Raw genomic sequence first — 26,794 nt, 5'->3', positions numbered from 1 at the left:
ATCGTGATACTCCTCCGGCACCCCAGACAAATCACCTGGGTCCTCCTGAAAAACAGAGACGGAGGATACAGGAGCGATAGCAGAGGTTAAACAGTCAACATGACAAGACACGTTCCAAGAAAGAATGGTACCCTTAATCCAAAATGTGCTGTATTAGCCAGGGATGCCCTAAAACTACCGGGAAATATGGGGAATGAAAAATTTAAAAGGAAATGGTCTCACAGTGGTTACCGGAGATAGTGAGAGTTAAGGGTGGAGTCTCACAGCTAACCCTCTGGAGAGAGCTTCCGTCTAGAACAAAAAGGGGAGAGGGTGCATCTAACTCCTTCAGGGGAATACCTTTTGCGCGAGCCCAAGACTCATCTATAAAATTGCGCTTGGCCCCAGAGTCAATCAGGGCCCTGCAGGAGGTAGAAGAACCAGGCCAGTGAAGATGTATAGTGAAGGTGGTGCAGGAGTTAGGAGGAGAGACCAGAGTGGTTGCGCTCGCCTGTAGCCCTCCCCTAACTGACGAGCTCTGGCTTTTAACGGACATGCGGAGACAAAATGCGCAAGTGAAGCGCAATACATGCAGAGACGATTGACAACTCTTCGCTCTCGCTCCGTCGTGGATATGCGGATGCCGCCCAGCTGCATGGCCTCGGGTTCATCGCTTCTCGATGCATAATGCAAGGTCAATCAGTAAATCCAGACGAGTAGGGACCTCCCTGGACAAAATCCCTTACCTCGCCGTTGAGCCCCTCCAGAAAGCGAGCGAGCAGTGCCGGGTCATTCCAGCCACAGGAGCTTGCCAATGTGTGGAACTCGATAGAAAAGTCCGTAACAGAGCGCTTACCCTGACGAAGAGAGGACAAGAGGCGGGAGGCCTTCTCCCCTTAGACAGACTGATCGAAGACATGGATCATCTTCTCCTTGAAGAGAGAAAAGCACTCGGTGCACACGGCCTTGGCTTCCCAGACTGCTGTCCCCCACTGGCGAGCTCGTCCGGAGAGAAGAGAGATAATATAGACGATCCTTGCCCGGTCTCCTGAATAGGTTGACAGCTGGAGGGAAAACACAACCTTGCATTGGTTTAAAAGGAACGGCACTGGGTGGGATCACCGGAATAACACGGCGGGTTATTAATTCGAGGCTCCGTGGGGTGAACAGATCCGGACAAGGCTGGCGGATTGAGACAACACTGGTGGAGTTGCTTGGCGAGATCCGTCACCTGTGCCGCCAGGTTTTCCACGGCCTGTCTCGCAGCCGATAAATCCTCCTTGTGCTTGCCCAGCATAACCCACTGGATCTCGACGGCCGTCTGGATCGAATTCTCTCTTGCTGGGTCCATAGCTGGTCAGATTATTCTGTTGTGTGGAAAGAGGACCAGAGAGAGCAATTCGCAGAGCAGATACAGTCTTTAATAAAAAACACAGAAGCTTGATAGTTCTGAGATAGTAATCTGAGATCGGGGTTTTGTAACTAATTATTGCTGCATATTTGATTGTTCATTTTGCAAACTAAATTGAAGTAAATCCTAATTTTATGTTTCTCTAGGACACTTGCAATTGTTGTTGTGCTGACCATATTCACTCACCCAAAAGTGATATTGTCTACCAGCACCCTGATTCCCACACATTTATTGCATTGTTGGCAATTTTCTGTACATCTGAAAAGATTGAGCCTCTCTCTCCTGTGGGAGGCAAAGTTTGGATCCTACAACACAAAATAATCGATGTAATATATCTCAAAATGTCAGTACAAAAATGTAAACGTACTGTATAACTGAAGGATGCATGTCTCACCTGTGGTTTTGCTGGAAAATTTGTACTATTGATGCAGCTGTTGAACTTTTCCACTTTAATCAGTCTTCCTTGCTGCTTATTTCCAAACAAAATTGATTTCAGTTTGTCTCCATTTATTAAACAATACATATGAGTAGTTTCAAAAAATCATTATGTGTACATGTTAGCACCTTTGTTAATGATACAGCCCCGGTGAGAATTTTGTACCTTTTTCGGCATGGTGCCATTTTAAATGATAAACCTTTGTATATTATTTACACCTAAAGGGTGATTTTTTTATCCCTTAAAGCTGCATTTGTTGTACCTAAAGTGTTCATACATGTACCTAAATTGTGCATATTCATACTTTTGGAAAGTTTTTTTTTTTCTGTTTTCTCTAATATCACGTTACAAAGAAGAATGACATTCACCGTAAAGTGCACTAATACAGTAGATGGATTGATGGAGGGATAGATTTTGTGATTAAGCTTTATGTACTGTAATTTAGCATTATTCACTCTTTCCTATGACCGCTATGGGTAAACAGCAGAATTTCTGTTTCGGAATGACTGATTTCAAGTTTTGGGACAAGCTGCAGGAGAGATTCAGCCGAACAAATGGTGACAGTGACCCACGCTGAGAGCCAATATGATAGTGTGAGGGTCTGTGGCATCATGTGGGGTTTGAGGAGAAGGATTTATCGCTAATACACAGAAAAATTCACAGTGCCAGTCACATTTACCGACAAAAGCAAACAGAGTGGAACTATTTCAAGTATCTTTTTAGTCACTTTATATTCAAATTAATTAATACATAAGTAAAACTGTACTCGTGTATAATGTTGAAAAATAAAAGGTCACTTAAGTCACTTAAAGAGAGACACTTTAATGACTTTTCATGTTTCTCCACACTTAAGTACACTTTTAAAAAGGGCACACATAATGTAAAGTTAAAAGTTTAACTTTAAATTATTCATTTAAATTGTCAGTTAATCATTGCATGTGTTTAATTACAAATAGATTAAAATACGGGACATACAAAAGTGACATTAACATATTTTAGTTCACCATAAATGCTTGTCAGTACATTCAGAAGTACTTTAACCAGATTTCAAAGACAATAGAATTATGAAATCAGGCGTAAAGATGTATTTTACTCTTAAGTTCAACTAGTTGCATCTAATATAATGTTAAACTGTCATATATTTATTTAATTGCATTTAGCATGCAGTTATGTGTCTGTAAATATGGAATTTGTGCTTAATTTTCTATTTATCTGTTTAAAAGTATGCTAAAGTGTTCTTTTTCACTTGGAAGGCATGGAGAGACTTTCACCTTCTTCTGCTTCCTCAGAGTCCACTGATCATCCTGCTCCCAGACTGAAATAATGTGTGAGAATGTGAACATTTCTGATGGAAATAGTTGGCCATCTTGCAGTAACAACAGACTTTTCCATTGTTTTCTCCAACTCTTTCCATCTCAACCCGCTTGAGAAAACTTTCCAGTTTAATCTGAAACATCCTGACTATATTACAACCAGCACAGCTTGAGTGTTGGAGTCACTTAAAATCTTAATTGCATTGCTTGCAAGGCCGAGAATTTACAGTTAGCATCAGGGATTAATATAAGTCCTCAGCAGGAGTTTAATGTGGGATGTTTGCTGCCACATATTGAATTTTGGCCAGAACCGATTAACTCTCAAACCAAGCCAATGTAGAGGCCCCTTAAATGATCTACCATCATTTTCATCCTCAAATGACCTGCTATGGGAGGCAAATGATCCAGTTTTATTACAGTCTCTGCTTTAGTGTTTGGTACCACCAACAGTTGCTGGATACAGAGCCGACCTGTTGCTTCCTTGTCAAAGCATTTCCAGTGTATACGTTCCTCCAGGAGCTGGACCTTGAAAAAACAACATCACACTCACCGAAAACTCTATCTATGTTTCTGAAAAACTGCAAAAAAAAGTTGACACTACATACAACACAATTGCAATTTCCAGCTGAAATGAACACAAGTGGCATTCATTTTCACACAAATGATAATACAGGAGCAGGTTATTGATTAATAAAGATTTATTTGCATGTGGTTCCTTCCACAATCTCATGCTATATGACTTTAAAACACTTACCATAGTGCATGATTTATAAACTAACACATCTTTACATTTGCATCACATAACCAGCTTCACATGTTTGGCTTTTCTGGGGTAGTAAACTTGCTTGGTAGCGCACACAGTACAGCATTAAACTTGACATACAGAGCGCTCTGGTATAAGTGCTGTGAAACACAAATCATGATAAAAGAGCTCAAAGACTGTAGAAGCAAGATTAAATGTGATGATTGATTTAGCAGTGTGTATTTATTTCACGCTTGCTTTTGTTAACATTGTCAGTTAGGTTTATGAAGCTTTTAGCGTCACTCAAAGGACATTTCTGAACTGCCGCGATACGAACAATAAACCAGTACAATAAAATGTATAACTGTTTTAGAGAACATTGAACAGACTATTTAGTGAAAGATATTTTGCTTTAAAACTGCTGTTAAATGTGTTATCAGCAATGCTTTGTAATTGCACAATTTTTTTAAGAAGCCGTGCTGTTTAATAAACCTGCATCTGCAATGGAGGAAACTTATATAACTTATAGTGCCTCTTGTGGATGTGTCATCTTAAGAGTTCAGCAAAATGGACCCAGGGCAATGTATTTCAGGTTCTGCAGTATATATAGACAGAGTCACGTATTTCCAGTGAGCCTCTGTTTCAGGGACGCACAGCTTGTTTCATTTGCAGTCTGTGTGTGTGGTTTTCAGAGGCACAGCAGAGTTGAGTTTAACTGAAGAGTTTGACTGTGATGCATTTAACTTACAGTTCCATCAGCAGCATTGTCACTTAATTTGATTTGATCAAAATGTCACAATTGGTAAAGAGAATAGAGACTAATCGTGTAAAACAACGAGTTCAATTGACTCTCTCTTCTCCAGGTGTTTCAGCGTCACAGTTCTCAGGGTCTTTGAGGGAAAATTTGTACCCAGAAGCAATATAAATCTAGCAAAGCCTCCATTTCGGGATGCCCTCATTTGTAAAAACAGTAAATTGACATCAATTAACATCTTGTGAAGTGAAAAGCTGTGTGTTTGTAAGAAACAAATAGGTCTACATCATTAAGACATTTTAACTTTAAACTGTTGCTTCTGGACAAAATATGAGTCCATAATTCACAAAAACACTTCCTCCAGTGAAAAAGTACATCTCCTGTTGTCTTGATTGATTTTCAAGGTAATTTCTGGGATTGGCAGTGCACCTAATTAGTTGTGATATTCCCTCTACATCCTAATTAATCATCCTGACACTGAAATTGAAAACAGGAGCGTTATGTCCAATAAAAAGTCTTTGACAAATGGTCCTGCTGGTCGTCTTGGATTTTAGGTGCAGGTCACATCTGCTAACGTGCTCACACTGCAGGAATATAAGCAGGGTCACACAGTCTGACACCATCAAAACATCCTATGAATCTCTGGGACTCCAAATCTAATTTAAACTTGTGGCCAGTGGCATAAACAGCTTGGACTGTGCAATTTATTTCTTTAAGACTGGAGAAAAGTCAGTTACTCAAAAATGTAGATTGGCATAAATTTGAAAAAGTAAAAGCGATAGTCCTAGTACTTTGCTAACTGCTAGCTTATAAACTACTCATTTATACTTTGGTAAACTTTACACTACTTCACCTTGCTCAATTTTAGTACATTTCTATCTTCTTTATACTTTATATTTTTTGGAAAATGCAAAAACATATATATCTATATATATATATATATATATATATATATATATATATATATATATCTAATATATATATATATATATATATATATATATATATATATATATATATATATATATATATATATATATATATATATATAAGGAACTAAATGCATTTTGAAAGATGTGTAGAAGTCCAATTTCAGAGAAAAAGAGACTATATGTATTCATATAGATTATAACATATAAAAACAAATAAAACATTATATATAAAATTAAATATTGAGTATACATACAAACATACAGAGCTGATGGCTTAAATACTGTTTATTACTGTATTTATAGAAATCTTATAAACATTTTAATTTCTCTCTGTTTACATTATCACACTATTACCACCTGCATAATGTTTTTATAAGGGTTATTTATTTAATTAATTTTTAATAAATGTTTTCAGGAAGCACCTTTGCATCCTTTTGGTTGAAGGATCTTTATGGCGGAAAATGATCCTTTGAGTTATTAAAACATAGTTAATAAAATAACAAATTGTTTCACTAAGAACTGTTTATTGAAAGCTTCTTTGAGGAGACAAACATGGCTATTCTATTGAACTGGTGTGAAAAAAAATATTAACCCTTTTAGAACCCTTATTTTGAAGAGTGTTCCCTTCAATACCACTATCAAACCAAAAATAAGTATTAAATAAGCTATTAATTGGAATTTATCCAAAAGAGGAGAAGCGGGAGAGGAGAGTGGGTCAGGTATGTCTGCAATCTTTGCCCAGTGGAATGTGAAAGCAGTGTGGGTTGTTCTTTCCCTGTTAATGTTCTTCAGTGCAAGCTCATGGAATGCCAACTTTCCCATGTGACAACTAGCCCCGGTGTTTATATATCTAGGCCTACTGACTATTTGATAATCTGAATGTGGTAATAAAATATTCCTGAACCAAGCAGGCTCTCTTCTCTTATCTATTCCAGAGCAGTTTCCTTCAGATGTCTGAGAGGGTTCAGTGGTCGCGGCAGCCACGGAGCGGCGCAGGAGTGTGTGTGTGTGTGTGTGTGTGTGTGTGTGTGCGGGGCGGCTCCACTTTCAAACACAGCGCCCATCTTTAACACAACACAACATAACCGGACAGACCCCGTCCCGTAGCGAGATACTGCCGTTCATGTAAGTTATTCTCAACAAAACTCGATATTCTTCGCGAATGTGTGTGAATGGCGCGGCGCGGCGGGCTTTGATGTGATCAGGTTACATTGTAACAAACGCGCTTTTGTTGGAATGATAGAATGTCGCGCGCGCATCATCGATCCTTTGATGTCCGCCGCCGTGAATCGTTGTTTTAATATCATTTCCCGCACTTTATTTGCTCCGTTTGCTCAACTTTTCCCGTCGTTCGTCGCGCCATCAGCCTGTTGCTTCATCCGCTCGGTACGGAAAGCGGATTTTATTCCCGACAGGCCCGTGGACACAAAGAGATCAGCGAGTAACGGGACACGCGCTATCTGACTCACTGTCCCAAAAACACGCTTTTATCTGCCAGGTCTTGATTTAGTTGCTACATGACGATCACGTTACAGCTGTCATCTCTTCTGGGTTTGAAACTTATGTGTGAGTTTATTGTTAACCTTTGTCCTAGATACAATTTTGCCATTTAAAAACAGAGAAATGCGTCACGATTTAATGATTACGTTCTAAAAACGGCGACGATCCAATCAAAGAGTGAAATAAACAGCGCGCTTCAGATATTCAACTATTGTAGATCTTTGTGTGTGTGTGTGTGTGTGTGTGTGTGTGTGTGTGTGTGTGTGTGTGTCCCTCATCTGTGACATCATTTCCACCAGCAGCAACAGTTTTGTTACTAAAGTGAATAGAACACTTGGTTACCAAGGAGACGAGCATGCGATGAAACATTAGACATGACACTTTTGAGCACTTATTTATTTATTATCATTATTATTATTGTTATGTTTCATTACCAATCAAACTGCCAAATTATGAAAATATTATTTAATTATGTGTGCTTAGTCATAATTAATAAATCGGTAATTCTATTCCAGTTTATTTCTAGTATGTAATTTACCACAGACTAAATACTTTTAGATGTACAGTGTAAGAAATCATTTTTCAAAGTGGTAGTCAAAACATATTATTGGAATACATTCGAATGCATTTTTCTTTCTAATTCAAAATTTTATATTTCATTAATTTTTACTTGCCATTTCTTTGTAATTATTTGCGAAATACTTGCAATTTCTGAGTGAAAATAGTTTCAAAGTAAATCCTACATCTTTTTTTCAGTCTATTAAAAATGACATTTGTTGGTTGCGGAAATTTGACAAATATTAAAAAATGTTGCTTTGCTGCTTGTGTTCATATTGGACATTACTAGTAGGCAAACTGAACTAGTGAGATTGTAAAAACTGGGACTTCAGGGCCAAAAAACACCCAAACTGACCCATCAGACCCATCTCTGTGCTCCGGTCTTATTTGTGAGCTCCGTTCTTCTGTCATAACTTCATCACACTGTAATTGCAGAGTAATAAACACTACTTGTACCTAACTTTTTGTCTTTTGTACTAGTGGTGGCTGCATGTTGTTTTCCTCTTGTGAAACAGGATTGTGTGTAGGAGGGAAAAGACTTTATCTTCTTCTGTGTAGCGTCTTGCAGTAGATGTCACAGTCAACGGTAATTAAAACGGTGGGAAGCATGATGGGAGGGAGAAGAAGTTAATCCTCACGTAAGAGCATTAGTCCTTGTGACGACAGCAGCCAGGCTAGCGTATGGAGGGCTTTCAGCCGAGCTGACAGTATTCAGCAGCACTGACTCTTATTGCTCTTCTAATGCAGGGGTTTTGCTTCAGGACTGAGATTTGATTGAAGATGACAAAGTGCTCCCTACAAACAAACAATCATTTCTAAATGACGCTCTTGGTAGCCAGTTATGCAAAGGATGCCACAAAAAGCAGTAAACTCTGTTTATCCATATTGCCTGTATTTAATACAGTCTGAGTTATTTTTAATTTATTTACATCCCTGTTCAAAAGTTTGGGGCTGGTGAACGTGTTTGAAAAAAATCTTCTGCTCACCAAAGTCTGTTTTTATTTGATCGGAAATACATTAAAAACAGTGAAATATTTTTATGATATACAACAGCTGTTTTCGATGTGAATATACTGTACACTGGAATTTATTCCTGTGATTTAATGCTGTATTTTCAGCATCATTACTCCAGTCTTCAGTGTCACATGATCTTCAGAAATCATTAGAATACGCTGATTTCTCAAGAAACATTTCTGATTATTATAAGGGGTGAAAAGAGTTGTGCTGCCCAATGCCTATTTATTTCAGGATTCTGAATGAAAGTATGAAATAGAATTATTTTGTAACATTAATGTATTTTCTGTGATATCAGAAACAGTCGAACGTGTAGATAACAGTGTCCTATCAACAAAAGTGCTGCAGACGCTGTCCAGACTGCTGATAGAGCAAGAATTGGTCTCTGGCTGAGCTCTGATAGGAAATAACGCACACTGGACTGTTTCACGTCAGCACGGCTTCTTCTGTAAACCTCGTCCACCTCTCATTGTGATCAGTGATGATAAAAACTCTCACAATGGCAGCTATTCACCGCAGACCTGTCGCTTACAGGCGTCTCTAAAGAAACCAGAGCCAGTCTCTGTGTCCCGTCGTCATGGTAACCGCGGGGAGGTCAGACGAAAGCCCGTCTGCCCACGAGTCACATGACCTCTCTGAGATCTGAGACTGGAATTTGCAGTTCCTCCGAGTGCCTGAACACAGACTGCGTTCGGTTGCTTTCAGACCAGTTTTGATTCATCTGCAGAGTCGAGGGAAATGATTAACAAATGCTCAAAGTGTTGCTCAACAGCTCTGTCTGAGGAACAGACTCATCTGCACTGAAGCTCTCACACTTTTCTCCTTTCTGCAAACACAAGCTGCTGCTCTACATTCATTTACTATCATTTGTATTCAAGAGAATTACATTTAAACCTGCATTTCTTTTGTATCGGTGTTATTTTATTATTATTTATATAGTCTTAAAGTATATTCACTTTTTGAATTAGCTTTTATTATTTTTATTTTTTTTTCTGTTTTTATTTTAATTTGAGTTTGTTTTATAGATTTTATGTCATTTCATTAGTTTTTTAAAAAAATATTTCTCTTTAGCTTTCTTTTCTTTTTATTTCAGCTTTAGTAATTTAAGTGTCATTTCAATATTTCATATCTGACTATAGTTGTCAAGTCAACATTTCAAATTTTATTTAAGTTTTTTTTTCAGGCTTTTATTTTTATATTTTCAGTTTAGTTTGAAGTTTTATTCATTTTATTAGCTTTTTTCATAGAAATTATTTCTTATTATTATTATTATTATTATTATTATTATTATCTATGCCTTTAATTTTTATTTTTTATTATTATTGTTATTTTTCTTTTTTTATATATATTTGATCAGTTTTAGTAATTTCAGTATCTCAGTTTGCTGGCAAGGAAACATTTTAGACAGTCTTTCATCTAATATTAATATTTTATTTCTAATTTATTTCAATTACTAAAAATAGAATAGAATAAGGAACACATAGTCACTATGAACTAAGAATTTTCCCTAAACAAACTCCTAATTTGCTGCTTATTAATAATTATTGTTAAGTTTAGGTATAGTGTAGGATTAAGGGATTTAAAATATGGTCATCCAGAATAAGCCGTCAATATGTGCTTGATAAGTACTTAAAATACTAGTAATAAGCATACTAGTTCATAGTGAGAACTGGTCCTTAAAAGAAAGTGTTACCGTTTTAGTTAACAGTAATAACATTGCAATGCATTGTATGCTATTGTTTCTGTATTTAAAAACAAAGAATGACTGTCATGTCATTGTTCCTTTAGTCAAAGTCTAAATGTTGATTTCAGGTGTGACGTGTAATGAGGAAAGACAACAGAGAGAGGAAGGAAGTGTAACATGATCGAAACAATGGGTAAGTCCATTTATTTTTGCATTTCTGTGGAACTATAGCCTCTGATGTCTGAACTGTAGAGGATTGTGGGTAATGGGTTGCGAACCAGAGGGTAGTTACGTTTCTCTGTAGAATGAAACGACGAGACAAGATGATATATATATGTGTATGTATATATATATATATATCATTTGCTAGTAACAATTATGAATTTTTGCCTTAAGCAGATGCTTTGTCCAAAGTGGCTTGAGGAGCAGAGAGAGGGACAGTTTTGGAAAGTGCAGCAAGTATTTAACCAGGAAAAATAAAACAAACAAAACATAATTCTTAAAAATAATAATAATTCAACTGGACTGAAATATGACCTGGACAAGTTCTTGAAACGTTTTGCCAGATCAATCCATGTGATCCTTTATAAGACGGTAGTTTGGTTTTTTATGTCGAACATCTTGTCGAAGAGTAGTCATAAGTGTGCTGCTGGCGATGTTCGGTGTATAAGTGCTGGAGTTACCTGATCTTCATAACATTCCATGACAGTCCCAAAAATATACAGCAGAAAGGAAACCAAAAAAAGCTGAAAGAAAGAGAGAGAGTTTGACTCCGTGTGAGAGTGTGCTTGCGCTTGCTGCTTGTTGTGGGACTGTTTACAGTCAGTGGTTTCTGAAGAGGTTCACACACTCCACACACACACACTGAGAGGATGGATATGATCTGGACCGCTGCTGCACACAAACCTGCAGCCTCGAGCGGAAGAACTGATGCATACACAGAGCAAGACACCAATACATGGAGAGAGAGAGAGAGAGAGAGAGAGAGTACTTTGAGCTTTGAGTCGGAAATGAGCAAATACAGCCCTGGGCTGTGCTTCCCACAGCATAAGGAGATTGTACAAACCTTTGGCTTGATGTATTTTTATTACTTAAAAATTGCTGTCCATTTGAATTACACAGATTTAACTTAAACTAATGAACTTAAAGTGATGCAGTTTGCCAGTCACACGTTAATGAAACCTGTCAGAAAAAAACAGGTTTGAAACAAGTCAGATTTTTATTTAAAAAATGCATTTATTTGAAAAGCTTAGAATCAGCAGAAATCTATGGAAGCCTGTTTCGACCACCGAATAAAAAAGTCTCTCACAATCTCTCACAATTCAGACTTCTTTTCGGACATATTGTGATTCCAACTAGTTTTATGATATAAACTCACAATTCTGACTTTTATTCTCAGAATTGAAAGATGTAAACTCACGATTGTGTGTTAGATAGTCAGAATTGAGAGATATAAACACAGTTGTAAGAAAAAAAGTCTATAAATATATATTTTTAATTTATAACTCACAATTCTGAGAAATACATCAGAATTTAACCTTGCAATTGTGAGAAAAATCTTGAGATAAAAAGTTGCGTTGTTTCATTTTTTTATTCCATGATGGAAACGGGCTTCTATAAAAATCTATTAATGAACATATTAAGATTAAATGTGTCTATATAAGCATAAAATATGACCAACTCTGAAATAAGCTATGTTTAGTTAGTTAAAAAGTATGCAGTTTAAACAAATCAGATTTATTAATGATAAACAAATAAAGCCGGTTATTGTTTATTTACCTTTAGGTTATTAGTTCTATTACAAAAATCTGACCTATATACGTGTGACTGACAAATATGCATCGCATTAAGTTAACGGATGCATATTTTACATGCATGTTAAATTTAGGCCTAAATATTTATTTGAATGTACATAGGTGTACAATATTGTGAAATGCAGTCCAGATCTCTTAAATTAGTGCTCAACAGTCAAAGATCATATTATGTAATATGAGCACAGTGTAATTAAAAAGCTCTATCCTATAAATTGTCCCGACCAGTTTTTAAGACAGCCATGAGCGAGTTGCTCCAGCTTTTTCCACTGTGAATCACTGGCTTTTCTCTTGCTCTTGTTCAGTGAGAGGAATGCATGATATATCGTCTGTACCCACGAGGCATCAGGCTGTGCCATTAAAAGACAAAGCACCTCCTCACAGCAGTGAAATCCTCCACAGAAAACACTCCGGACATGAATGGATGGGAATGCACTCTTCCCTCAATTATTGAAATATTCCTTGAATATTGAAGCGGATAATGTACCAGTGTGAGAAAGAAAGTGAATTATAGAAAACATTTCTAGCGCAGCTCATCTCAGACTGACGGATCTATCACCGCTTTAGTGAACAAACGGCTGGCGATGCAGGAATAGTGTCTGTGATTGGAAATCATTTCTGGCGGTGGTCTCCAGAGTGTCATTACAGGTGTGTGTGTGTGTGTGTGTGTGTGACAGATACCCAGCGTTGTCTGCAGGCCGTGGAGAGGTTACAGTCTCGCTTGAAAGAAAAGGGAGCAGACGTTCCTGCCGAGGAGAAGCTGAATCTTCTGAAGGCGGTTCTGCAGAGTCCTCTGTTTCACCAGATCCTCGCGCTGCAGAAATCAGTGCAGCACCTGAAGGAGCATGTAAGAACAAAACACAACACAACACAAAATCATATTTCTCTAACTACAAAACATTTCAAAACAAATTTGGACCTAATAATTTGTTCAGAAATCAGATGGATTTGTTCATGAATTGGAGTTTGCATTTAACTTGGTGGCTACATGTGTGATCATGTGACGAAAATGTGGAATATTACTGCTTGAAATGTGTATGATATTATATATATATAAAGTTTATTTTATATTTTAAAAAAAAACAAAAAAAATATTAAGCAAGGATGCATATAACGCTAATGCTGTACTATAATGCTGTACTTTTGAAAATGTTGTATGTTTTCAACATTTATGATAATAAGTGTCGTTATTAATACTTGACCACCAATAGTAATTGATAATACCTAGCAACAAATCAGCACATTAAAATGATTTCTGAAAATCATGTGACACTGAAGACTGGAGCAATGATGCTGAAAATACAGCATTGATCACAGAAATAAATCACATTTTACAATATATTCACACAGAAGGAAGTTATTTTAAATTGTAAAAATATTTCACAATTTCACTGTATTTTGGATCAAATAAATGCAGCCTAGATGAACCGAAGAGACTTTCAAAAAACATATATATATATATATATATATATATATATATATATATATATATAAGTTTATATATAAAGAGAGAGGGAGAGAGACTCATGTATTTGGTCATTTCAGACATGCTGTAATCACAACTAATCTTAAAATTTGTGTCTCCGTTAATTATTCAATGACATGTTTTGACAGTCTGCTTTGAATCTTTGCTGCCCTGATCTGATTGAGATTAGATGATTATTCAAATCCCAAACAATACAAATGCTGTGAAATATTCAGAAGTAAGACGCAGCCTTATTATTTAGGGAGAAGCTTCACTGCTCGGGCAGATTTAGGGGTTTTGGAGCTCTGTGTGGACTTGGAGAGTTTGGCACCGGCAGCCGTTCGGTCTGAAGTATGCGAGTTATGCTGGAACAGAGGAATGGAGATTATCAAATCCCCAGCGGCGTCCCCTCGTGCTCTCTTCACTCACATACTTATGAACCGCAGAGAAGAACACTGTTAACAGCGTGTGGAAGAAGGAAACCATCTAAAGTCAGTCTAAAAGTTATGGACTCATATAGAACAGAGCTGGGGAAAAGAATTGAGCTTAGTTGTATAGACAGTGCACTTGTAATCTACTTAAATATGCAGATAATATAATATAAATAAAATAAAATAAAAGACCACTTAAGTGACTTAAAGAGAGACACTTTCATGACTGTTTCTGAACACACTTAAGTGCACTTTTAAAAACATGTTAAGTACTAGATTATCACTTTAACTTTTGTGTGTTGTTTGTTTCATACTCAAATGCAACTTCATCATTACAAATATATATTAACTACATTACAGACGAATTTTAATAGAAGTGACATTAAAGTATATTTTAGTTTATCATAAATGCTTGTTGGTACACTCAGAAGCACCTTAACCATATTTTAAAGACAATAGAAGTAATTATAGAATTACATATAAAGATGTACTTAAGTTCTACTTAAGTGGGTCAAAAACTCTCATTTAACATATTTAAACTATAATACATTTTACGCATTAAGCATACATACCTATTTCCATAATAATTGCTATTTTTAACAGTATTCTAAAGTTTAGCTTTTTTCACAAGTGGAGAGACACACATTGGTGGATTGTAATACATTTTACTTTAATGACTGTTTCTGAACACACTTAAGTGCACTTTTAAAAACATGTTAAGTACTAGATTATCACTTTAACTTTTGTGTGTTGTTTATTTTATGCTCTAAATTGAAACTTAATCATTACAAATAAATATTAAATGCATGACAGACACATTTTAATGAAAGTGAAATTAAAGTATATTTTAGTTTATCATAAATGCTTGTTGGTACACTTAATCATATTTCAAAGACAATAGAAGTAATAATATAATTACATATAAAGATGTACTTAAGTTCTACTTAAGTGGGTCAGAAACTCTCATTTAACATATTAAAACTATAATACATTTACTTGCATAATACAAAAACTTGCAATACGTTTAGTTCACACTTAAGCATACATACCTATTTCCATAATAAGTGCTATTTTTTACAGTATTCTAAAGTGTGCTTTTTTTCACAAGTGGAGAGAGACAAAAGTAGATTGTTACATGCATTTGCTATAGGAAGTTTGTTACTTAGGCAAAATGAAACATCATGATTGCTTTTAGCAAACACCTTTTAATAACCTGAGAACATTTTCTTCCGGTCTGTTGACGTCTCTCCATGCTAACATGCCAACTGCTGCGTCTGGCTTTGTCTGTGTTGCTGTAGTTACCAGAATGCAGAGAGAGAGAGAGAGAGCGAGAGAGAGAGAGAGAGATGTGGGTTCATGTGTGAAGTGGAGCAGAAGTAATTTCTGAAACGCAGACGAGCCAAACTGGAGGCCTAATCCTCTTACACAAGAAGCCCAACAAATACACACTCTCGCAGAGCTGACATAGTTTAGAGCGCATTCAAAGCTTGTGCACGATCAGCAACCGAGCTGAGATTCTGCGGCGCTTAATCTGAAGAGCCTCTGGGAGAGGTTTATGAACATTAATGTTTACTGCAGCAGAGTGAAGTGCACAGAAGAGCCGTATAAAACCTGCAGAACTTGCCATAGTTTGTTAAAGAGAGTTCGCCCCAAAAATGGAAATCCTGTCATCATTTACTCATTCCAAATCCATTGTTTCTGTCTTCTGTTGAACGCAAAATAAGATATTTTACCAAAAGGTGATGTTACACATTTGGACTAACCCAACTTTTGGGTAAAACAATGTAATGTAAAAATGTAACCCAATGGTTGGGTTACTCCATATTTGACCCAAATTTGGGTTAAAACAACCCAGCATTTTTTAGAGTGTAGCCATTGACTTCCATAGTATGGAAAGAAATACAGTGGAAGTGAATAGCTACCGTCAAAACTTTTCTTTCTTTGGGTGAATAAATAATAAATGACAGAATTCTCATTTTTGAGTGAACTATTGTTTTGATAAATTAGCATCGTGAGATGTTCTTGTGGAAAAGACTCAGAAATGCTGATATAACAGCAAGGACGGAGCTGTAAATCACTGGAGTGGTTTAATAAGCAATTAAATTCAAGCAAACAGCAAATGTTTTAAGGAAATTACTTTACACACTGCAATGTGAAGTGCTTGTTATTTTTCTCACAGAGAGATGCTTTTTTTGGGGCACGTTTTGTCGCGGTAATTGATGTGAAATGGATCGTACTTCATCAGGAGCGTGCGATCGAGTCGGGGAGGGAAATAAAAAGTTAATTAAGCAGCTCCTGAATGTAATGAAAAACATGTGTGCGCAGATGGCTGGGAGGACAAATTATCACCCGAAATGATCAAAACAAATGAGTTTTCCACGCGCTCTCAGGACTATTTATATTTTTAGATGCTCAGTGTAAGAAGCTAAACACTTGGAAAACACACAGAGCGAGGAGTAATTTGGGCTGTTTTTCTGTTTCTCTCAGACTCCATATATTAACCCTGATCTGAAGGACAGCGATGAAGGATTCTCAGCTCAGCTCAATGGACAACCTTCATCTGAAGAGTACAAACACATCATCCGCTCCATGGCTCAGGTGACACAGCACATTCATCTCTGTATCATTCACCATTTAACCCCTAAACTCTCATATGGCGCTTTAATAGTCAATAAGATACCACACATTTAGTCATTTACTTTCTGAGAGCGAATTCAAACTGATGTGTGATTGTGACTGTATGTGTTGTTGTTGTTCTCTCTCTCTGTGTGTGTGTGTGTGTGTGTGTGTGTAGGGTCGGTACGTGACTCAAATCGACCTGCTGAAGCCGGTATCAGGTGGTTTGGGCTTCAGTGTTGTTGGCTTGTGTAGTGAGAACCGTGGAGAACTTGGCATCTTCATTCAGGAGATACAAGCTGGAAGTGTGGCATACAGGTCAGAACACATACACACACACACACACACACACACATTTAAAAAGTGGGTTCATCCCATAGGCGTAATGGTTTTTATACTGTAGAAACTGTATATTCTATCGCCCTTCACCAACTCTACACCTAACCCTCACAGGAAACTTTGTGCATTTTTACTTTCTCAAAAAAACTCATTCTGTATGATTTATAAGCGTTTTGAAAAATGGGGACATGGCTCATGTCCTCATAAGTCACCCTCTCCTTGTAATACCTGTGTCATACCCATGTCATTATACAGAGTTGTGTCCTGATATGTCACAAAAACAAGAGCACACACACACACACACACTGTCAGATGATCAGTCATTTGTACACACAGCTCTTCTAGTTTGTTCCCATTTTATAAATAAAGATTACTCATATTTGAAAGAGCTGCTGCGGTTCTAATCTTAATCACAAATGTGTCACCAGTTCATGTCACGTCAGCATTTTTTGTTCAAATTCACTGCTCAAGCTAGTTTGCTGACATGTTAGTGCTTTTTAGCAGTTTGGTGCCTCCTTGTGCAAGCAAATCTCTGTCTGCTTATTATGTGGCCCACAGAAATCTACAAATATATCTTACATTGTACTACAATAACAGTGTGCTTAGTTCAACCATTAGGTCACCATTCACATTTATTTCCTTGTGAAAAACAATTAAACTTTTACACAAAAATGTAAAAAGAGAATTTGTTAAAGAAGTAATATACTTTAAAAGAATATGCTTAAAGTGGCAGTCGGTAACTTTTGACGCTCTAGTGGTTAATAAACAGAACTGCTTGCGTCTTGTGGAAGAACATCGTAGCCGGAACTACTTCTCTCTGTTTATGTCTATGAAGAATCACAAAGGTACTGGGTTACTCCGCCGCGGTATCCCCGAAGCAATCTAAAATAGTCTGAATGTAAACACTTATTATAGGTGCACCCTAGTGATTCAGGACAAGCTAAAAACACGGTTTGGAAAAATGGATTCATGGTGTACTTGCTTATTATATACATTTTTCTACATTTTGAAAACAAAAAAAGTTACGGACCGCAGCTCTGATTGGTTGTTTTTTACCGGGAGCGGATGTATTTCTGCAAATGGCAATAGGACACTGGGAGGAGCCAGAGGAGCTTGGTTTTTTCACAGATTATCTGTCTCATATTCTACTGTCAGGACATAATGACAGGTTTAATAAATATGTAAAAAATATATTTTTACAAAAGTTCCCTACTGCAGCTTTAAGGAACTGTTCACCTAAATCCCTTCAAGTCATGCTAAACTCAGTCTCAAAAATGTCAAGCTCACTTGAAACTTGAAACCCGTCACGTTCTTTGCTCTGCAGTGATCTGGAGTTGATCTCAGTACAGTTTTTGGTTGTTAAACATATGTTCCTCTATTCCAGTGATGGAAAACTAAAGGAGGGAGATCAGATACTGGCGATTAACGGTCAGCCGTTGGATCAGAGCGTCAGTCACCAGCAGGCCATCGTTCTCCTGCAGCGAGCGTCGGACTGCGTGAGCCTCACTGTCGCCCGCGGACCCGTCCCACAGCTCTCCAGCCCCGTGGTGTCCAGGACTCCCAGTGCTGCCAGCACACTTTCAGCTCACTCCAGTGCGGTGAGACACACACACACACACACACACACACACACACACACACACACACATATATATATATATATATATATAGAGAGAGAGAGAGAGAGAGAGAGAGAGAGAGAGAGAGAGAGAGAGAAAGAGAGAGAGAGAGAGATAGATAGATAGATAGATAGATAGATAGATAGATAGATAGATAGATAGATAGATAGATAGATAGATAGATAGATAGATAATATTCATTGGGTTGGACTAATTTTTTTATTTGAAAGGAGTCTCTTCTGCTCACCAAGGCTGCATTTATTTGATTAAAAGTACAGTAAAAACAGTAAAATTGTGAAATATTATTACAATTTTAAATAGATGTTTTCCATGTGAATACCTGTTCAAATGTAATTTATTTCTGTGATCAAATCTGTATTTTCAGCATCATTCCTCCAGTCTTCAGTGTCACATGATCTTCAGAAATCATTCTAATATGAGGATTTACTGCTCTAGAAACATTTCTGATTATCATCAGTTTTGAAAACAGTTGAAAATTATTATTATAGACTACCATTCAATGGTTCTGAGTAATAAAACAACGACTGAAGATTTTTTTTTATACATCAAGGATGCATAAAACTGGTTGAAAGTGACAGCAAAACATTTATAATTTCTGTTTACAATATTTTTTTCATCATATAATCCTGAATTCAAAACAAAATCTTCAAAACAAAAATATTGGGTTGCACAACACTTTTCATCATAATTCAAAAAGGGAAATGTTATAAAAAAGCACTCTATTCATGGAAAACAAGGGAACTATTCTATTAATTTTTTTCTGGTTATGCAACTTGAATGACAAATATATTGTTGAAAGTGGTATAAAAGTTCTGTTTCATGCCTCCTGAGAACCAAGGTATGACTAAGCCTGTGAATATTCCTGCTGTGCTTAGTGGGGAGCAGCACATAACAGAGATGTGACACAGCCCTTTATAAAAGGATTCGGCCCCCTGCTGTCCTGCTTTCGGGATCGGAGATCTTGCAGTTTCTTTGAACTTCAAAGTTATTGTTCCTAACATCTGTGAACTGGATAAAGCACTCAAAGTTGTTAAGAGTAAAAAACAATAATCGTCAGAATAAAAAGAAATTGTCTGCATCGAGTGATGCCCTACCAGGCTCTCGCTGAAAAAAAATGTGAAGACCCCAAACTCACTTACATACTTTTGAATCACCACAGAGTAACTAGAGTTTAAAGGTGTTTACCAACCGGATCCTACTTTTCTGGAAAGTTTCCAATGTCAAGCAGCTCTGAACTCCAAAGCAGCTTTGTTTTGGCCTGCTTTTGTCATCACACAAGTTTGTTTTCCTGACTTCTTTGTGCTAGATTTACTAGTGATGCACCAAAATGATAATAACCGGAAAAATCAAGATGCACTTGGCTGATAACTGAAATGGAAAATAAAAAAGTGATGTATCTTGCCACATTAAAGAGCGTCGAAACCACATTAAATTTTTTGTATTTTGGGATAAAATTGACAGACTTTGAAAGTAACTTAAAGTAACAAAGCTCAAAGCCTATTGTGATTATTGCATGGCAGGTGCAGTAAATAATGTTTAGTTTAAATTCATGGATCAACAGAAAACAGCTTAGACTGAAAGATCGATCTTGAGATTTAAGAGTCAATATCAGGTTAATCCAACATTGTGTTTATCTATTGTAGTTTATCCATATGTTGTGCATCAAACAGACACCGACAGTCAAAACACGCTATCAGAGAAACTGGAAAATGGACCACAAAACCAGTCTGAAGTCTCTGGGGTATATTTGTAGCAATAGCCAAAAAAAAAAAAACATTGTGTGGGTCAAAATTATAGATTTTTCTTTTATGCAAAAAATCATTAGGATATTAAGCAAACATCATGTTCCATCGAGATATTTTGTAGATTTTCTACTGTTAATATATCAAAACTTTTTGATAAGTAATATGCATTGTTAAAAATTAATTTGGACAAAATAAAGGCGATTTCAAGGCGATTTTCTCAGTATTTAGATTTGTTTTGCACCTTCTGATTCCAGATTTTCAAATAATTGTATCTCAGCCATTTATTGTCCGATCCTAACAAACCATACATCAATGGAAGGCTTTCAGATGATGTATAAAATCTCAATTTCAACAAATTGACACTTAAGACTGTTTTGGTTGTCCAGGGTCATGTTTCTTCAAACCATTTTTGGAGCTTCTGCACATTGGGAAATGAATACTGAGACAGACAGAGCACAGTTTTGCAATTCAGACTTCACTGAATAGCATCATCAGCTAGCATGGAAAAAGGGAGGTGATCTCTAGTGCCTGCGTGATACGTGATAGTCTTCATTCGTGTCCGGTGGTGTGTCATTCCATCAGGAGCGTAACTGTGTCGTGAGCCACTCCTGAAGGAGTCTCTTTCACAGGCGTCTTTGCAGCAGCAATGTGGTCATCTGCCTTCATGTGGGTGAGTTGCCTTCCTGACTCTAATGATATTGGTCATCCACTGGCATAGACCATCAGGAACCACCAGTTAAGACTGGAGTGATGAGTTCAACAGTCAAAGGACTGGCATGTTATGGTCACTTGAACAACGTGCATTATTCGTGAAATGTTTTCCAAAGAGGGAAAGCATGAGTTGTGCTCTTAGAGTGCTGGCTGCGTCACATCTCTTTTGTTGGTCTTGTATTTTGATCCCTGTGACCCAGCTAACAAGGAACATTCTCAGAACATCTTCTCTCAAAGTGACAAACAAGTGGTTTTCCAGCAAGAACGTTCAAAAGTAACGTTCTTATAATGTTTGCAAAATTATAAATTTGAATGTTCCCCTAATGTTTTAAGTGTTTTGAAAACAACTGCGTATTTTGAACATTCCGAGAACTTGACACAAACTATTTAAGCTATTTAACTACTTTTTATCATCATGATGGTTAACCTTATTTGTAATTGACCCCATTGTGTGCCATTTTAGGCCCACTGGACTCATGTGGAGACGATCGAGTTGGTGAACGATGGAACTGGTTTGGGCTTCGGGATTGTTGGCGGTAAAACCACCGGCGTTATTGTCAAAACGATCCTACCTGGAGGCATCGCTGACCAGGTAAGTGCACCTTTGACCTTTTTATGCAGTGTTAATACCAGTGGTGTTTCTGTCTCTGTCTGTCTGTATGCCCCACGCTCTGACCTGTTGTCCTGTCCTTGACTTTTTTGCTTTCCTTTCAAGCAATTAAAGAAAGACAAGTAAAAAAAAAGTAGGGCTGTCAATTTAATTACGTGCAATTTATTTTAGAAAAAAAATAACATGTTAAATAAAGCGCATTTAATGCACCCGCGTCACCTAGACCTGTGCTTACATTGTATGGAGTTGTTGATGAATGACTGACTGTGTGATTTAGCATATGAATGCATTTAAATGCCCCTAAAATTCAAGATATGAGGGTAAAAAATGCCCTTATATGAGAATTTGTCTTTTATTTATATCATATGATATAGTTTAGCAATATTGCACAAGCAAGACAGCTCTTTTCCCGAATATCCGCACCATTGCAAATAGGGCTGTGTATTGCCAAGAATCTGGTGATACGATACGTATCACGATACAGGGGTTGCGATACTACTGTATAAATTGTGATCCCTGTAACATTCAACATTATTAAACCACTTTTTGTGCAGTATGAGTAAAGGGGGATAAATTAAAGTGCTTGCAGGATCCTATAGTTAAATGTATAATACGTATACAATTTATTTTTATAAAAAGACTACACATATATATTTATATGTATATTAGACCCTGCTTTAAAGGTTCACAGTTTCAGTGTACAATTTTGTCACAAAATTAATACAGATATTGAACCTTTCCACTTGGATTTTACAGGTTTTAGTTAGTAATTTAGTAGATGTTTTTATCCAAAGCGACTTACAAATGAGGACAATGTAAACAATCAAAACAACAAAAGAGCAATGATATGTAAGTGATATAACAAGTCTCAGTTAGCTTAACACAGTACACTTAGCAAGGGCTTTTAAATAATATAATAAAGAAAAAGAAAACAGATATAATAGAAAAAGAACAGAGCAAGCTAGTGTTAGGGTGCTTTCACACCTGCTTCATTTAGTTCGGTTGAATCGAACCAGAGTTCGTTTCCCTGTTTGGTGCGGTTCATTTGGACAGGTGTGAAAGCAGCAATCGCACTCGGGTGCGCACCAAAAGTGGACCAGCTTGAAGATGAGGTCTGGAGCGGTCTGTTTGTGGTGAGAACGTGATCCGACCTCGAACAGACCCAACTGCAAAAAGTACTGATAATTTTTGGACTAAACCAGCTGCCGTAGTCAGCTGTGCTGTGCATTATGGGAGGAGGAAGTGTTTGTTGAGAGTTTGCACTTTAGCATGGCGGCTCGTGGACAAACTTGGAGTAGTGAGGAGGTGCGGTGCCTCATAGAAATAATTAAGAGTTCAGATGAATTAATGCACGCCTCCGCTTGAAGTTACAAGTGATGCACGTTCACCGTTTGTGCATTAGAACGTTTGTTTTCAAGCCGCATCCGCGTAATGTGACTGCATTTTGATTCGTTTCAACTGGTTCGGACCAAAGCAATCAGTGTTGTGTGAAAAGGAACCAAAAAAGCTGAAAAATGCTACAATGTATATTTGTTTGCCCTTGGTTCGGACCAAATGAACCGAACTAGAGATGTGAAAGCACCCTTAGAATAGTGAGTGCTAAAATTAGAGGGTCAAATAAATATGGAAGAGATGGGTTTTAAAAGTCCTTAAAAGTGACTCTGTGTGAATCAAGTGACGTTCATTTGCAGAATGTAAGCTTCTAGAGGGCACATAAGTTTGAAGTATGACTCTCATGTTGGCAGCGTTTTGTGCAGTTTGTGCAGTGCTCGCATCCCGGTTTCGTCGGTTCAACGTGGAAAATAAATACAAAATACAAATACAAATAAATACAAATACCTCTTGACGCGGGTCGAACGTTTCCTGTCATTCAGGATTTGTACAGAGATGAAGACTGCCATCTAGCGGTGGGGAAATAAACTGAAAACGAAACTGCCATAAATCTTGTATGTTTTTTTTATTTATTTTTTTATATCGATATTCCATTTTTGAGAATCAATACGGTATCGCCAAACAAAATATTGCGATACTCACGTGTATCGATATTTTCTTACACCTGTAATTGTAGATGTGATATTGATTTTTGAATAAATCAAGTGAGCGAATGACTCAGTGACTCATTCATAAAGGCTGTGATAATGCTGCCTTTGGAGAACACGTTTCAAGGTAGGAAGGCATCAAGGCACGTTCGAATAAAAAATGTTCGCTTCACTTCCTGCCTCTTGAAACACCTTCATGTAGATGTATCCTTCGCTGCCTTTGATATCCCACAATCCTGTGCGTTCTATTGCGTGATGGTCGAGCCAAAAAAAGAAAGATTGCCAGAATTCAGTATTATATTAATTAAATATTTGCTTAGTTATCACCAAAGCTCGTTTTATTTTATTCTAGATCATTAAACCATTACGCTGCTTCAAAAGCATGTCCGAATCAGTTGCATGAGGTGCCTTTGTGCATAAAAATCATAAGCAAGTCAGCTGCCTACGGTTTCTGATGCATCCAGTCACTTGCCTTGTTTTTGAATACACTGGATGAATGACTCACTCATTAAGAAATACTGAGAAATACTTTCACCTATTTGCGGTTATAAGTTCATATTTAGAGTATAATTGTATTTTTAAATTTCAATATTAAAAAAAAAAAAAAAAACATTAATATCCATTTACTCTCATTATTTATGCAATGGTGAACCAAAATGTTTCTTTCTAAAGCTACTTTTTGTAATGTCTATACAATGATTTTCCCATTTGACACAATAATGACCTTAAATTAACTTAAATTTCATGGGGTAGTTCCTTAGCCACAACTGATTAATTATTGTGATTAATTTGATTAATTAATCAGCACATTCACTTGAATTCAACCCAAGAATGAAAACAGTGATGGTTGTCATAAAACCTGTTTATGAAATATGCAGAAGTTCACCGTCTCTTTCACTGGTTCTAGGACGGTCGCTTGCGAAGTGGGGATCACGTCCTGCGTATCGGTGATACAGATCTGTTTGGTCTGAGCAGTGAGCAGGTTGCTCAAGTTTTGAAACAATGTGGAAATAGAGTCCGACTCCTCATCAGCCGCGGGACAGCGGATGATGCTCCTTCCACTCCTGTCACCCTGCCAACCGTCACCGAGCAACAGGTACAGCTGCATGTGATGAACAATAGTGGAAGTCACAAAAACAGTATTATTTATAAATTGATAGTGGATTTGGGCATCCATCATGACACTCGCTGTGAGAAATGCGGCAAGTGGAGTGATACAAACGGTGAAACGGTTGGAGTTCATTTGTCACTAGAAAATTGCACTCCTCTAAGCTAATCATTATTGTAATATTGTTTGTGTCCTAGTATATTGATTAAAAACATAAAACCCTCAGTATTTAAAGAGGGAGATCACATTAGTCTTCTTAAATAACCATAGAAGATTGAATTTCCGTTTATTTTTCTACATCTTTTTGAGAGGATGATTTGCTTTGCCAAGTCTTCCCGAGTCTTGTGCACTTAACTATAAAATAAAAAATACATATGCATTTTATTAGGAAATATTGCAGGTCCTTTCTTTAATAACATAAAATGCTTTCTTGAGAATTGCTTATCATTGTATTAAGTCGTCAATATCACTTTTCATTCTGTTAGTCTTAGTTCTGTTTTCTCTGTAAGTAACAAAAGCCTGAGGCCAGTGCAACAAACCCATTAAGTTAGTAATAATAATTACAAGGGAATGTTTTCTTAGCCTAATGAGTTTGTTGCAACTGGCTGCTGATCTTTAAAGACATCATACTACAGGAAGAAACATGAGAATTAGCAACAGAAATTATTAATTATATTTTGTGGTACATATAAAAAAGAACCTCATCTAAGCTAACTGTGACAATTAATGTTCTTCTTATTGTGTAATAGTCAAGTAATATTAGTGAAAAGTGCCTGAGTATGACCAGAGAGTGTTTGATATGCTCTTTATAGAAATAAAATAAACTCTGTAACAGGAACGACTCTTGACTGTGTGTTTGCATGTGAGGTATAATGAAGACTTTCACAGATTCCTTTTCTTTCCTTGTCTCTCATTCTGTTCTCACTGCTGTGTTTGTCTGTTGGCAGGGTTTCGAGGAAGAGGAGCAGGACTCTTTCGATGTGAGCTTGACGAAAAACGCTCAGGGGTTAGGCATCACCATCGCGGGGTATGTGGGTGACAAAACCTCAGGTGAGCATTGAAACATGCACTGAACTGTATTAATAAACAGAACTGATGTGCAGACTCAACAAACGAATGCTTCCGTCACTACAGTTGTTGCAGCCCCACACTATAAAAAAAATAAAATAAAAAACAATTAATATATATATATATATATATATATATATATATATATATATATATATATATTTATAAACCCGATTCCAAAAAAGTTGGGACACTGTACAAACTGTGAATAAAAAAGGAGTGGAATAATTTACAAATCTCATAAACTTATATTTTATTCACTATAGAATATAGTTAACATATCAAATGTAGACAGTGAGACATTTTGAAATGTCATGCCAAATATTGGCTCATATTGGATTTCATGAGAGCTACACATTCCAAAAAAGTTGGGACAGGTAGCAGTAAGAGGCTGGAAAAGTTAAATGTACATCTAAGGAACAGCTGGAGGACCAATTTACAACTTGTTAGGTCAACTGTCAACAAGATTGGGTATAAAAAGTGCCTCTCAGAGTCTCTCAGAAGTCAAGATGGGCAGAGGATCACCAATTTCCCCAGTGCTGCGGCGAAAAATAGTGGAGCAATATCAGAAAGGAGTTTCCCAGAGAACAATTGAAAAGGGTTTGAAGTTATCGTAATCTACAGTGCATAATATCATCCAAAGGTTCAGAGAATCTGGAACAATCTCTGTGCGTAACACATCCATACTAAATGCCCGTGATCTTCGGGGCCCTTAGACAGCACTGCATCACATACAGGAATGATACTGTAATGGAAATCACAAGATGGGCTTCCAGAACACATTGTCAGTGAACACAATCAACCATGCCATTCGCCATTACTGGCTTAAACTCTATAGGTAAAAAAGAAGCCATATCTAAACATGATCCAGAAACTCAGGCGTTTTCT

The 26,794-nt window shown here is 37.0% G+C and overlaps 1 protein-coding gene across 6 annotated transcripts in view; it reads left to right on the top strand.

The window, feature by feature from the left end:
* The first annotated feature begins 6,541 nt into the window (after positions 1-6,541).
* The window catches only part of mpdz (multiple PDZ domain crumbs cell polarity complex component), a 65,709-nt gene continuing 45,456 nt past the window's right edge, over positions 6,542-26,794 (top strand). For all 6 annotated transcript variants that reach the window (XM_026215741.1, XM_026215743.1, XM_026215742.1 and 3 more), the window contains exons 1-9: positions 6,542-6,692; positions 10,452-10,516; positions 12,812-12,981; positions 16,518-16,628; positions 16,825-16,964; positions 18,370-18,583; positions 21,545-21,673; positions 24,638-24,826; positions 25,786-25,888. In XM_026215741.1, coding sequence (XP_026071526.1) covers positions 10,501-10,516; positions 12,812-12,981; positions 16,518-16,628; positions 16,825-16,964; positions 18,370-18,583; positions 21,545-21,673; positions 24,638-24,826; positions 25,786-25,888 — 1,072 coding nt within the window. In that variant the 5' untranslated portion in view covers positions 6,542-6,692; positions 10,452-10,500. The remainder of the gene's footprint in view (positions 6,693-10,451; positions 10,517-12,811; positions 12,982-16,517; positions 16,629-16,824; positions 16,965-18,369; positions 18,584-21,544; positions 21,674-24,637; positions 24,827-25,785; positions 25,889-26,794) is intronic.

Source organism: Carassius auratus, chromosome 32 (genome assembly GCF_003368295.1).
Source record: "Carassius auratus strain Wakin chromosome 32, ASM336829v1, whole genome shotgun sequence".
NCBI lineage: Eukaryota > Metazoa > Chordata > Actinopteri > Cypriniformes > Cyprinidae > Carassius > Carassius auratus.
This window is presented reverse-complemented; position numbering and strand designations above follow the sequence as displayed.